At 41.7% G+C, this 12,918-nt stretch overlaps 1 protein-coding gene across 1 annotated transcript in view; it reads right to left on the bottom strand.

The window, feature by feature from the left end:
• ap2b1 (adaptor related protein complex 2 subunit beta 1) overlaps window positions 1-12,918 on the bottom strand; it is a 266,519-nt gene that overhangs the window by 57,592 nt on the left and 196,009 nt on the right. The window contains exon 32 of the mRNA XM_068009879.1: window positions 5,242-5,334. Within this exon, the coding sequence (XP_067865980.1) occupies window positions 5,242-5,334 (93 nt within the window). The remainder of the gene's footprint in view (window positions 1-5,241; window positions 5,335-12,918) is intronic.

The following is a 12,918-nucleotide window of genomic DNA, read 5'->3' as shown; positions in this document are numbered from 1 at the left end:
ACCTGTCATAGCCGCTAAGCGCATTGCACTGCTGAACTACAAGAAAGCCCCCAGCGAGTTAACATCCGTAGCACTTAAAAGTAGCCAGAAGCGCTGCACAAAGAACAGCCAGGCGCTGCGCAAATGACTACTGGCAACACCTATATAGTCATATTCAGCTGGCCTCTGACATCGGAAACATCAGAGGAATGTATGACGGCATTAAGAGAGCTTTTGGGCCAACCATCAAGAAGATCGCCCCCCTCAAATCTAAATCAGGGGACACAATCACTGACCAACGCAAGCAAATGGACCGCCGGGTGCAGCACTACCTAGGACTGTACTCCAGGGAAAATGATGTCACTGAGACAGCCCTCAATGCAGCCCAGTCTCTGCCAGTCATGGATGAGCTGGACGTACAGCCAACAAAATCGGAACTCAGTGATGCCATTGATTCTCTAGCCAGCGGAAAAGCCCCTGGGAAGGACAGCATTACCCCGAAATAATCAAGAGTGCCAAGCCTGCTATACTTTCAGCACTCTACGAACTGCTTTGCCTGTGCTGGGACGAGGGAGCAGTACCACAGGACATGCGCGATGCCAATATCATCCTCTATAAGAAAAAGGGTGACCGCGGTGACTGCAACAACTACCATGGAATCTCCCTGCTCAGCATAGTGGGGAAAGTCTTCGTTCAAGTCGCTTTAAACAGGCTCCAGAAGCTGGCTGAGCGTGTCTACCCTGAAGCACATTGCGGCTTTCAAGCAGAGAGATCGACCATTGACATGCTGTTCTCCCTTCGCCAGCTACAGGAGAAATGCCGCGAACAACAGATGCCCCTCTACGTTGCTTTCATTGATCTCACCAAAGCCTTTGACCTCGTCAGCAGAAGTGGTCTCTTCAGACTACTAGAAAAGATTGGTGTCCACCAAAGCTACTAAGTATCATTACCTCATTCCATGACAATATGAAAGGCACAATTCAGCATAGCGGCGCCTCATCAGACCCCTTTCCTATCCTGTGTGGCGTGAAACAGGGCTATGTTCTCGCACCTACACTGTTTGGGATCTTCTTCTCGCTGCTGCTCTCGCATGCATTCAAGTCTTCAGAAGAAGGAATTTTCCTCCACACAAGATCAGATGGCAGGTTGTTCAACCTTTCCCGTCTAAGAGCGAAGACCAAAGTACAGAAAGTCCCCATCAGGGAACTCCTCTTTGTTGACGATGCTTCATTAACATCTCACACTGAAGAGTGTCTGCAGAGACTCATCAGCAGGATTGCGGCTGCCTGCAACGAATTTGGCCTAACCATCAGCCTCAAGAAAACGATCATGGGACAGGACGTCAGAAATGCTCCATCCATCAATATTGGCGACCCCGCTCTGAAAGTGGTTCAAGAGTTCACCTACCTCGGCTCAACTATCACCAGTAACCTGTCTCTCGCTGCAGAAATCAACAAGTGCATGGGAAAGGCTTCCACTGCTATGTCCAGACTGGCCAAGAGAGTGTGGGAAAATGGCGCACTGACATGGAACACAAAAGTCTGAGTGTATCAAGCCTGTGTCCTCAGTACCTTGCTCTACGGCAGCGAGGCCTGGACAACGTATGTCAGCCAAGAGCGACGTCTCAATTCATCCCATTTTCGCTGCCACCAGAGAATCCTTGGCATCAGGTGGCAGGACCGTATCTCCAACACAGAAGTCCTCGAGGCAGCCAACACTCCCAGCATATACACCCTACTAAACCAGCGGCGCTTTGAGATGGCTTGGCCATGTGAGCCGCATGGAAGATGGCAGGATCTCCAAGGACACATTGTACAGCGAGCTCGTCGCTGGTATCAGACCCACCGGCCGTCCATGTCTCGGCTTTAAAGATGTCTGCAAATGCGACATGAAGTCCTGTGACATTGATCACAAGTCGTGGGAGTCAGTTGCCAGTGATCGCCAGAGCTGGCGGGCAGCCATAAAGGCAGGGCTAAAGTGTGGCGAGTTGAAGAGACTTAGCAGTTGGAGGGAAAAAAAGACAGAAGCGCAAGGAGACAGCCAACTGTTTAACAGCCCCGACAACCAATTTTATCTGCAGCATCTGTGGAAAAGTCTGTCACTCTAGAATTGGCCTTTCTAGCCACTCCAGGCACTGCTTCACAAACCACTGACCACCTCCAGGTGCTTACCCATTGTCTCGAGACAATAAGAATACGAAGACGAAGAAATTAACCTCTCCTCTCCCTGTTTCACAGTCCCTCTTCCTCTCATTCTCTGCACCATTCTCTTCTTCCCATCCCACTGCACCTGTCCTCCTAAATTCTCTATCATTTGCTTTTCTTTCCCCTTATTGTGTGGCTCCTCTGTATTTCACTTTCTCCTCTCTATCCCACAGTTACCAGTAATGGCTCTCTGAACTGTACCATTACCTCCACTAACACCAGTTAGCTTGTCTGGAACCAAGGCTAACAACACTGGTGGGTTCTGCTGGTGGTGGAATCCTTTGTTTTAGGTTAAGGTGTGCCTCAGAGGATATGATGCTGCATTTGGGTTAAAATTAGATAACTTACTTCTTAAGCATATAAAAGGATGAGTTCATCATTTGATAGATCCATCAGTAAAACCATGATTTGTGTGTAATCATTTTGAATGGTCGACATTGCATTTATATAGCATCCAAGATACTTTAGAGGGAAAGGATAAAAACAGATAAAAAATAGCTGGCCATTGTGGGAAAGTTAGGAGAGGTGACCAAAAGCTTGGTTGGCAAATAATTTTTTGGAAAGTTTTTAAAGATGGAGATTTGCTGGGAGACAGCTGCAGAGAGTATGACCAAGTTGGAAGAAGGTCCAAAACCCATGATGAGGCAAAGTGTAGAGGAAACACCAAGGACTGAGGGAAGAAATGAAGTCAATGGTTTGGAGCTCATTGCATGGACTGACGTTTAGGCAGTCAGACAGTCAGATATTTTCAACTGGGAGGGTTTAAGAAAATTTCACCTCTGAATGTTATGGTTCAAAAAAAACCAAACTCCACTTTTAAAAATCTGTATCAGTACACAATATGGATCAAACATTTTCAATAATGAACTAAATACACTTGTAATGCAGTAACTTTAGTTACTAAACCTCCTCATACACTCAACCAATTCTGCTATGTCATGAAAGTCCTATGCTTCCAAAAGTGCTTCTAAATTACGCACAAGCCAACCCAATATAATTTCCCTCCAGACTCATCTTTTGTTTCCTTATTTGCCCCATTATCATCCTCTGTTTGCCTCGCACCTTCATCCCTTTGGTCATCTAATCTCTCCTGTCTTTCATCCCATCAGTTTTTCTTTTGTTCTTTTCCTCCCCACTTTGCTCTCCCTGCCTTTGTACTTGCTTTATATCTGTTACATCTTTAATTTTTTCCAGTTCTGATGAAAGGTCATCAACCTAAAATGTTACCTCTCTCTCGCCACAGATGCTGCCAGGTCTGCTGAGTATTTCCAGCATATTCTCTTCTTATTTCAGATTTCCAGCACCTGAGGTGTTTTGCTTTTGTTTTAGGATCATTGTCTTCATTTGTGTTGCAATGTTATCTGTGAAGGCACTAAGTTATTTTTTTTTTAAACACAAAGAGGTAATATACTCCAGTTACTACAAAACGTTACTCTGGAGAGTTAGAATGGATAGAAGATACCCTGCCTTTCTTCAGCTAATCATGCCCTTTGCTATCTGTACTTGAAGCAATGGAACGGAGTTAAAACAAAGCTTTGAAAGAGAGACATTTCAGTCACTGAGGACATGCGTGCAACTCATGAGATGCTGGTTGGCCATTCTTAATATCTGTTGGGTAAAAGCTGTTTCTGCATGAGTTGCATTCAAATTTGCAACATGCTTTCATCAGAATGCTCTAATAATCAAAGCACTTACTTCACTCTGTCTTCTATCTTACGGCTGATGTAGAGGATGAGCAACAACTACATTTTTACATTCAAGTGGTTAAGCCAGATAATTGCGTCAGGAGTACCAGAATGTATCGCTATGAGGCCTTGTTCAGGTTTGTGAATTGGCATAGAGTTGTTTTAATCCACATGATTGTCAAAATGAATAGCACGGTGGAACCTGGCCAAAGCTGACTGGGATTGCTATAAGGAAGCCGTTGAGAAAGTAGTGATCTGAATGCCCACAACACCGAATGTTATCACACTTTGTTGGCCTCAACGTTGTCACCAAGAAAAGCATTCCCCTGGGGCTTCCAGGAAGAATACATCCCATGCTGGAGAAAAGAATTCCAGAACTGCTCCAGCAGTTCAACCAGCTGGACAGCCCACAGATTGCCATGATCCTGCTACAGTCTCTCTACTGCCAGTGGTGGATTGACTGTGTTGAAGGTCTGGACTTAACACAATCCAGTCACCACGCCTGGGCCTTACTAAGACTCCTGGAGCTGCTAATCTAACAGAATATCAGACTTCAAAAGTCCGCCCCAACTCCATAGCCTCCAACCTGTGGAGAGCACAAAAGGCTCTCGCAACAAAAACACCAAGTAAGAGATCTGTTATCAACTAGACCAAAGACCTCAATCCCTTCATAAGATCCACCACCATCAGCTCAGATGAGGTGAAGGAGGGTTTAGCTATAATTATGAAAGGGAAGGCAGCTGAGGCGATACTGTCATCAAATAGGCCCCAGGGGACTCAAATGGCTGGCAAAACTGTACATGAATACCATGGAATCCAAATGCATCCCAAAAGCGTGGCGATGGGCATTGCCATACTCAAACCAGGCAAACCGATCGACGACCTGGGAAGCTATAGAAGGATATCACTCCTGTGTACGACCTATGATCTTCTGGAACATAATGAGCCAGAGAAATGAGTCAGTGATCCCCAAAGAACAAATCGGGTTCCAAGCCATTCGCAGGAGGGGAATTCCAGAATTTAAGGCTTAGGCATGTCCTTCAATTGTGGGACGATGGAAATAGGGCATGTGCAACAGGCTAGAATAGGAGAAGCGCAGAGATTGCAAAGAGTTATAGGACTGGAGGAGCAGAGAGAGATAAAAGGCCATGGAAAAGATTTGAACACAAGGACGAACATTTTAAATGAGGCGTTGTCAGACTGGAAGTCAGCAAGCACAAAGGTGATGGGTGAACGGGAATTGGTGTGTTAGGATATGGATGAAAATGTAAAGCAATATGAAATCGTATTTAGCGAAGCTCAGTGTGCCAATTGCATGGCAATTCCAAGTAATCCTAGCATAAGTTTTCCTTTAGTACAGTCACAGAACTTACTGAGGATACATATCTCATTTAGCTCCAGGCTGATTATGCATAACTCGGGTATCTTGTATTGACAACTGGGGCTAAATTTGGGTCCGCTGTAACCTATGAAATGCAATACAAACATAGCTTATCAGTCGGAGTAATCCCCTGTGGATTTAAAGCTGCAACACTACGTGGCCAATCCTAAAACCAGGACTGAAACGGATGACAATCTCAACTAGTGAAGCAAGGCACACTTTAAATTAAACCCTCATCCAGACCTTTGTCATCTCTAGACTTGGCTATTCCAATACACTCCTATCCAGTCACTCACAATCTACCCTCCGTAATCTTGACGTCATCGAAAACTGCTGCCCATGACCTAACTTGCACTGATTCCCATTCGGCCATCACCCCTGTGCTCACTGACCTACGTTGCTTAAGGAACGCCTCAATTTTAAAATTCTCATCCTTGTTTTCAAAACTCTCCACGGCCTCACCCCTCCCTATCTATTCAAACTCCTCCAAGCCCACAACCCTCTGAAATACCTGCACTCCATTAATTCTATCTCTTGAGCAGCTCCAATTTTAATCACTTTACCATTGGTGGCCATGCCTTCAGCTGCTGAGGCTCTGAGGTCTGAAAGTCCCTCCCTAAACCTCTCTGCCCTTCTTAAACACACCCCTTAAAACCAACCTCCTTGACCAAGCTTTTGGCCAGCTGTCCTAATAGCTCCTGATGTGGCTCTGTGTCGAATTTTGTTTGATATTGCTCCTGTGAAGCGTCTAGGTAAGTTTTATTATTTTAAAGGTGCTTTATAAATACAAGTTGTTGTTGTAAATTGGCAATACCATATTGGAAAATCTCCACTGGCTCTGAAGTGCTGCCAGCAGAGAGGATCCATTCCGTAGCAGATTTGCCCTACGCACTGCCCGGTCTGAAATAAAAAACTGAGTTTAATGTTACATTAAAGGACTGACATTGGCTTGAATAATGAAAGTGTAGTGGATTATCATGTAGTAACCCGTAAAAACATGGAGGTTGTAGGTCTGTGGAGGTAACTAACACCTCTTCCATAGGCAATATAGAAATTTCACAAAAAATACCGCAGATGTTGGAAATCCATAGCTGTCTAATTCAGTCTTCACTCTACTACTATTTTGCAGTCTAAACACAACTCAATTGCTCTCTGGGCACAGAGTCAGTAAACCTTATTTATTCCAGTGACATTTCTGCAGGGAGGAAAAAGCTGAATATCTCAGTAAAATACCCACTTGTGCCAGAAAGCAAATGGTAGATTATACAATCTATGCAGCCTGCAAAATAGGAAAGCTGTCCCTCAAGACTGCTTTAGACATAATAGCAAGAAAACAGAGCAAACTTGAGCTACAGAGTAGATGAAGACTTAACACCAAAAAAGCATAACAATTCTGAACATTTCTGGCATCAGGTGCATTAACAGATCAAATTGTAGCATGTGAATCACAATGCTGACAATATTTTTGTGAAAAATGGGGTTGCCAAGAACAATGTGGTTGGATTCCTGGCAACGGTCCTGGATTTTATAAATAAAAATCAAAGATGTCTGGCTCTTATATTAAATCTGATAAGATTTATATTTTTAGAGTTCTTACAAGCTGTTATGAAAAAGGAAAACAAAGTGTGGCAGCTAATAAAACAAAATGCACACATACTGCAGACATCAAACTTTTGTTGATGCTTTTGTTGTGGTTTCGCCTCCCAAGGGCAGTCAGCTTGTTTTGTTCAAATAAAATATAGGCAAACTATAGGATAAGGCAGCTTTGTTTTATTGCTTGTCTGCCAGTTCTAGTCTTGGCTTGTTGTCAATGGCCAGAATTGGAAGCTTACCTGTGTGTTAATTATACGATGTTTGCTCGGTTGTAAAACCAGCATCCCAACAGTACTTTAGAAGTGTAATGAGCAGCACTAAGTTAAGGTCCAAGCATTTATGGCTTTTGCTATCTTTGTCTGTTTTAAAAAATACAAACATATATTCTGGTACATGGTCTGCTATGGAATAAGCCATGGCAGTCTACAATCCAATCATTGCTGTAAGGAATGTTATCAATTTTCTATTTATTGATGTAGGTACAAACTTCATTTGCTCTGGCACAAAAAGTACAATGTGTATTGCTGCTTCAGAAATAACACAGGCAGTTTGATTAATTAGGTAACACCTGCAAAAGAAAAACTAGCACATTTTGTGAAAAGACTCGTACAACCTAGACCTGAATCTAGAATGAAGTGATTAAAGTCCGACTCTCTCCAGACTGGGTCATAATCATCCTGCTAGCAGAGAGAATGAATGAATTCAGCTTCTTTCACACATCATGCAGCATCTGCCCTCTCATGAATCTTTCCTTTTATCCTAGAAAGGAAAGTTCTCTAAATATTTCCCCCCAATGCCCAAAGAGAGTTGTGCAAATTGGCATGCCTATCTGTGCTTACATCTCTGACAATCAAACACTTTACAGATGGCATGTCCAATGTCCCAGCAGCACAGAATCACATTCCATGGAGTGGTTGATCATCTTTTGTTTACCTTCATAACCCTCAATCACATTCAACTAGATTTCATGGCTCTTTTTTTTTGAAGGAGTTAATCAACACAGCATTAACTGCTTTTGCTGCTTGTTCCACATATTCACTAGAGACTCATTGATTTTGAACTTCTGTCCTCCAGTTCCACATAAACAGTGTAAGCTTTGTTTGCTTTCAGCTATGTTATCTCTGCCTCCCATCATTTTAAAGACCCCTGTTATGTAGCCTTTTAATCATCTCGTCAGCAAAGGTGATCTTCCTTCTTTCTACCAACCTTTCCTGGTTGCTTAGCATTGCTTCTCTGTTTCTGTGCAAGAAACCAGAAAGAAGCCTGGCCATATGTAATGGAGCAAGACCTTCAAGAACATTACCGATCAATTTTCAAGGGGCTCATATTGCTTCTGACCACTCACTTTTCCCAATGTAAACGTATTTTATGTTGTTGATAACACCTGAAAGTTGTTTTTCCTACTCCCTTCTTGCATCTCTTTGTCAACCTTTGCTCCTCTGTACCATTCCCATCCAGCAGGATTTTTTTTGTAGCTTTAAAGATCCATCAGGAAAAAAAATCTCCCTGCAAATATACAGCAAAATAAAAATTCAAGATGGTCACTGAGAATATATTTAAATAGTTTCAGGAACAGGACATGTGGTTCTGGAGAAACAAAATCGCAGAAGGCACACTCAATGCAATTTCCTGCATTTTCCAACTGGAATGGTGACCTATTCAGGCAACAGAATTTTTGTATGTCAGTAAGGCACTACAATTGGCTTCAGTTCCTCTGGCTACAAAAGAGGTAAGATATATACTTGGAAAGGAAAAACTTGCAGGGCTATGGGAAAGAACAGTCTAAGGGGACAAATTGGACAGCTATTTCAAAGAGCTGGCACAGGCACGATGGGCCAAATGGCCTTCTGTGCTGTATGACTCTAACAGTTGGACTTCCTGCTCTCAACTGCTTGTTGTGACTCTTGCTGGAAAGGTATATGCATGGAGACCAATTAAAGACAAGATTTTGTTCAATGGAGCAAAGGCAGGTAAATGGAGTTGAGGTGCAGATCAGCAAACTGAATGGCAGAGCAGGCTTGAGGGCTCATAGCCTATTCTTGTTCCCAGCTTTCCTATGATGCCTTCCCCTGCCTAACCCATGCAAAGAGCCTTCCAAAACTCACCCTCTTCACTCACATGGTAAGTCATTTAAGGAGAATTGGGGAGAAGACTGGAATTAGAAAGTATGAAAAAAATATTGAATCTAGCGCTTATGAAAGCCAAGATAGATCAAATAAAGTTTTCCCTCATGAACGCAGGAGGATAGAAAAACAAGCCAAGCAATTTAAATCTGGGATGACAAGGCTGTCTAAATCATACAGCGGGTGAAGGATCAGTGTCTGACAGGTAGCTCTCTGTGTACTGCAGCAAGGTACCTCTCTTGTAGATGTTACTCTGTATAAAAGGGGCTCTGCGTGGGCTTTGACAATATTCCTATTTATATATTCATGCAATGTGGTTTATGAAAGAGGATAGCTCCAGTACTTCATTTATCTGGTTACGAAAAATTTCAAACATTCCTGTGCTATGGTTGATAAATATTAATGAAATCTTCAATGTACAGCATAGAAAAAAAGTTTCAGTTTTCTGTTTTATCTTCCAGTTTTTCCAGAGAAAATTAAACCTTTAAGATATAACTGAGATCCCAATCAATTGAACATGCTTTATTTTTATTAAAATAAAGCAATTGCTAGCAGCCTCCTATTAAAGGACTGCTTTCAGGACTGCGGACAGCTCCACCTGAGAAAAATACATACTGAGACAGGACCAGAACTTTTAAAAACTCTAGTCCCGGGTCCAAGCCTACTGCTAGAAGCTGGCAAGCACATTAGTGGCATGTTGCTAATAACACCAACTGTTTGAGGACATGCTCCACCCAATCTAAACAGAGTATCTGACAAAGCTGTGACAGTGCACCCAAAACCCAGTATGATTCTGGCCCAGTGAGTAACCACAGGACATTTAGCTGCCACAGCAACACTAGAGTAGTCTGCAAACTAAGCAATTCACTACCACACTAAACTAGGCCCATCAGATGATGTGTTAAGTACAAAGAACAACTACAGCAAAATAAAAATACAGCAACCAATGATAATATTAGCAGAGGTTACACAGCTGGTTTGCGTGAATACAGACCTCACAGAAGACGAGAGCAGAGGGAGTTTGAGAAGCAGTAAGTGTGCTATTATTAACCCCTCCAATTATTCACAATCTAAAGATCAACCTGTTTGCTGCCAAAGAAGAATTGATTTAATAAAGACATTATTATAGAGTAAACCTGGACCATGTTTATCAGAAATATAATGGTTTTCAGACTACGAATTTGAGCAAATGATATAGAAGGGAAGGAACCTACAAGCTAAAAAATGATTACTGAAGGATCTATTCTCCCCACATACATGGCATGATCCGAAGTTAAATGAATAGAATTTTCCTGTATTAAAGATATGATAAAATGATCACTATTACAGTTAATATGGTTAAGAATTGGTACAGTTTCTCTCTGCCATCCCAGAAGGCTGGTGTAATGCACTGATGCTCTCCCCACACTTTCTCCTTTTAGTCATTTTTCTCAAAACCCTAAAGTAGACATTTTAATTTGTAATTCTGCACCATTCCCTAATAGCAACAAGTTATGCTTCAGGTAGTATTTTGAAACTAGTTCGTATCTACTTCAAGCTAGTTTATTGGAGTAATTCCGAATAATTTTAATTTACTAGTGGTGATGCTCTTAGTGGGGAGTAGGAAGGGTACTGAGGTACAGAACGACGAGAGGAGTGCACATTACCAGAGTTTGGAAAGAAGTTTCGAAAGAATCACCCCAGCGTCAGCGATGTAAGTGTGGTTTTGATTGATTTTTCAAAAATAGCGTTTTCATTACTCATGGCAGGTAAATAAATGAATTCATACACTCACATATCACACTTAACGTAAAATATAGAAATCTTTATTACAATAAAAGGGAAGCACCTCCATTTCTTTACTATCAACCTGTTCAAGGTGTGGGTTTTTATAGAAAAGGCCAATAAATAGATACAATTTAAGAAAGGACAAATAATTTGCACTTTTCTTTTATTATCAATAGTACTTTAAGCAGGACCTTTTAGCAACATAAACATTCACGGCCGCTATTCAGGTTTTCAGTGTCCAGGTGCGCCGTGTTTCTCTGAATGACTAGACATAGCTAATAGTTCGAAAATTCTCAAGAGAGAATTTCCCATTTTGCCTTCTAATTACCATCTGTCTGCCTACTAACCCACAACTCAGCATGGGTCTGCTTGCAAAGCTAACACCTTTTATGCAAATGTTTTCCTATTTAAAAATGAATCTTAGCATAGCCAGTTTCTTTAAATCCTTTCCATGAAAAAGTGGCCAAAGAATCCTCAACTGGTATTGGGGTTCTGTCCAATTTAAACCACAATCAAGGTGAAAGATCTTAGGGGTAATTACACACTTGGAAATCTACTGGTAGCACACGCCTGAATTTCTGATGTGAGCTCAGTGGCTGAAGCTCCCCTCCTGGAGCACAGTCAGAAAAGGACTATTTTTTTCTCCAACCTCTGGAAACAAGAGATCAGATACCAAGAGCAAGCAACCATGAGTTGGGGGGGGAAATAAACTGGTGCACATTCAGTGCTGTACACAACACATGAGTGCAAGACAATATGCAACATCACTCCTCAGTAAATGCAATGGCAACATTTTCCAGTATGTCCTGGTAGATGGTTTCTCAAGAACCTATTAAGCCAGGCTATACACCAACAGAGTATAGAATATCCCTTATTGTTAGCACAAAACAATTGCACTCAGTTTCTTGAAGAGGCATATTACCTTCAGGATTCCCTGTCACTTTCTTTGCTATTGGAGACCAAGCAATCCTCATTTCGTCAGAGGCAATTTATATCTTAAAAAAGAACTGTTAGCAATTATACTGCTGCCAGTTTATTTCGACAGAAAACAGAGATGCTAAGCTATCCTTTAATCATATGTGAACATGATTATAAATAAATTGTGTTCTTAAAGCAAGAATAAACATTACAGCAAATGTTACAGGAATTTCTAGGTAATTCATTTAGCAGCAGTCCGATTCAGCTATTGTGGTTACTGTAATATACCAATCAAAGTCTAGATCTCAGTAACATTGTCAACACGTCTTTCTTTTTCAGATGCTGACTAACCATTTCCAGAATACTCCATATTCAATGCCAATATACTTGGCCTATGATGGTCCAACATTACCAAAAAGGTACCATCTCTGGTACTAACATCAGCAATGCAGTTGTGATATTCTAAAAAGACTTCATATTGAGAGACTGAACAGTGACCACAGTTGAGTGTCTAATTGATATCTTGTGTCATGTGCTGATTGTTCAGGCTCTCTACAATTTCCCCCTTTCCCCGCAACTGGATAGAAATTTGTTTATTGTCTTGTCAATTTTCTCCCCTAATCTCATGTGGTTGACGAGCTTTTGACTTCTATTTCCACAGGTACATGTTGCCTTCAAGTATCTTCCCTAAGTGGCCATTAGTTACGCAAAACATTCAACTGCAAGTGTCAACAGACTATTCCATTATTGAGTGAGATAACCAACTGACTGGATGGACCTCCTCCCAATTATCAGGGACAGGATGTAGCCAGAAATGAAAGTAGAGATTTGCTTGTTGCCACAGGTGCTGTGGAGAATGCCGTCCCTACAAGCAAGAGAGACAGCCTGCACTGCGGCTCGACCACTCATACTTAAACAGTTCTATTATAGAAAGGGGACATATGCCACAAAGTTCCTACAGTGAGAAAGCTTTATTTGCATTACTTAGTAGCTGTGATTCTGAATTGGAAGCAAATCAACATCACAGATTATCAGGTCATTATCACATTAGTTGTGAGAGTTTGCTGTGCGCAAATGGGCTGTTGCGTTTTCTACATTACAACAGTGACTACACTTCAAAAATATTTCATTGGCTGTAAAGTGCTTTGAGAAGTCCTGAGGTTGTGAAATGTGCTATATAAATGCAAGTCTGTCTTTATCTTTTAAAACAAAACACAGAATAACGAGGAAGAATGAAGATGTAGAATACTTCCTTTTAATATCATTCA

This window comes from Heterodontus francisci, chromosome 30 (assembly GCF_036365525.1).
Source record: "Heterodontus francisci isolate sHetFra1 chromosome 30, sHetFra1.hap1, whole genome shotgun sequence".
Classification (NCBI taxonomy): domain Eukaryota; kingdom Metazoa; phylum Chordata; class Chondrichthyes; order Heterodontiformes; family Heterodontidae; genus Heterodontus; species Heterodontus francisci.
This window is presented reverse-complemented; position numbering and strand designations above follow the sequence as displayed.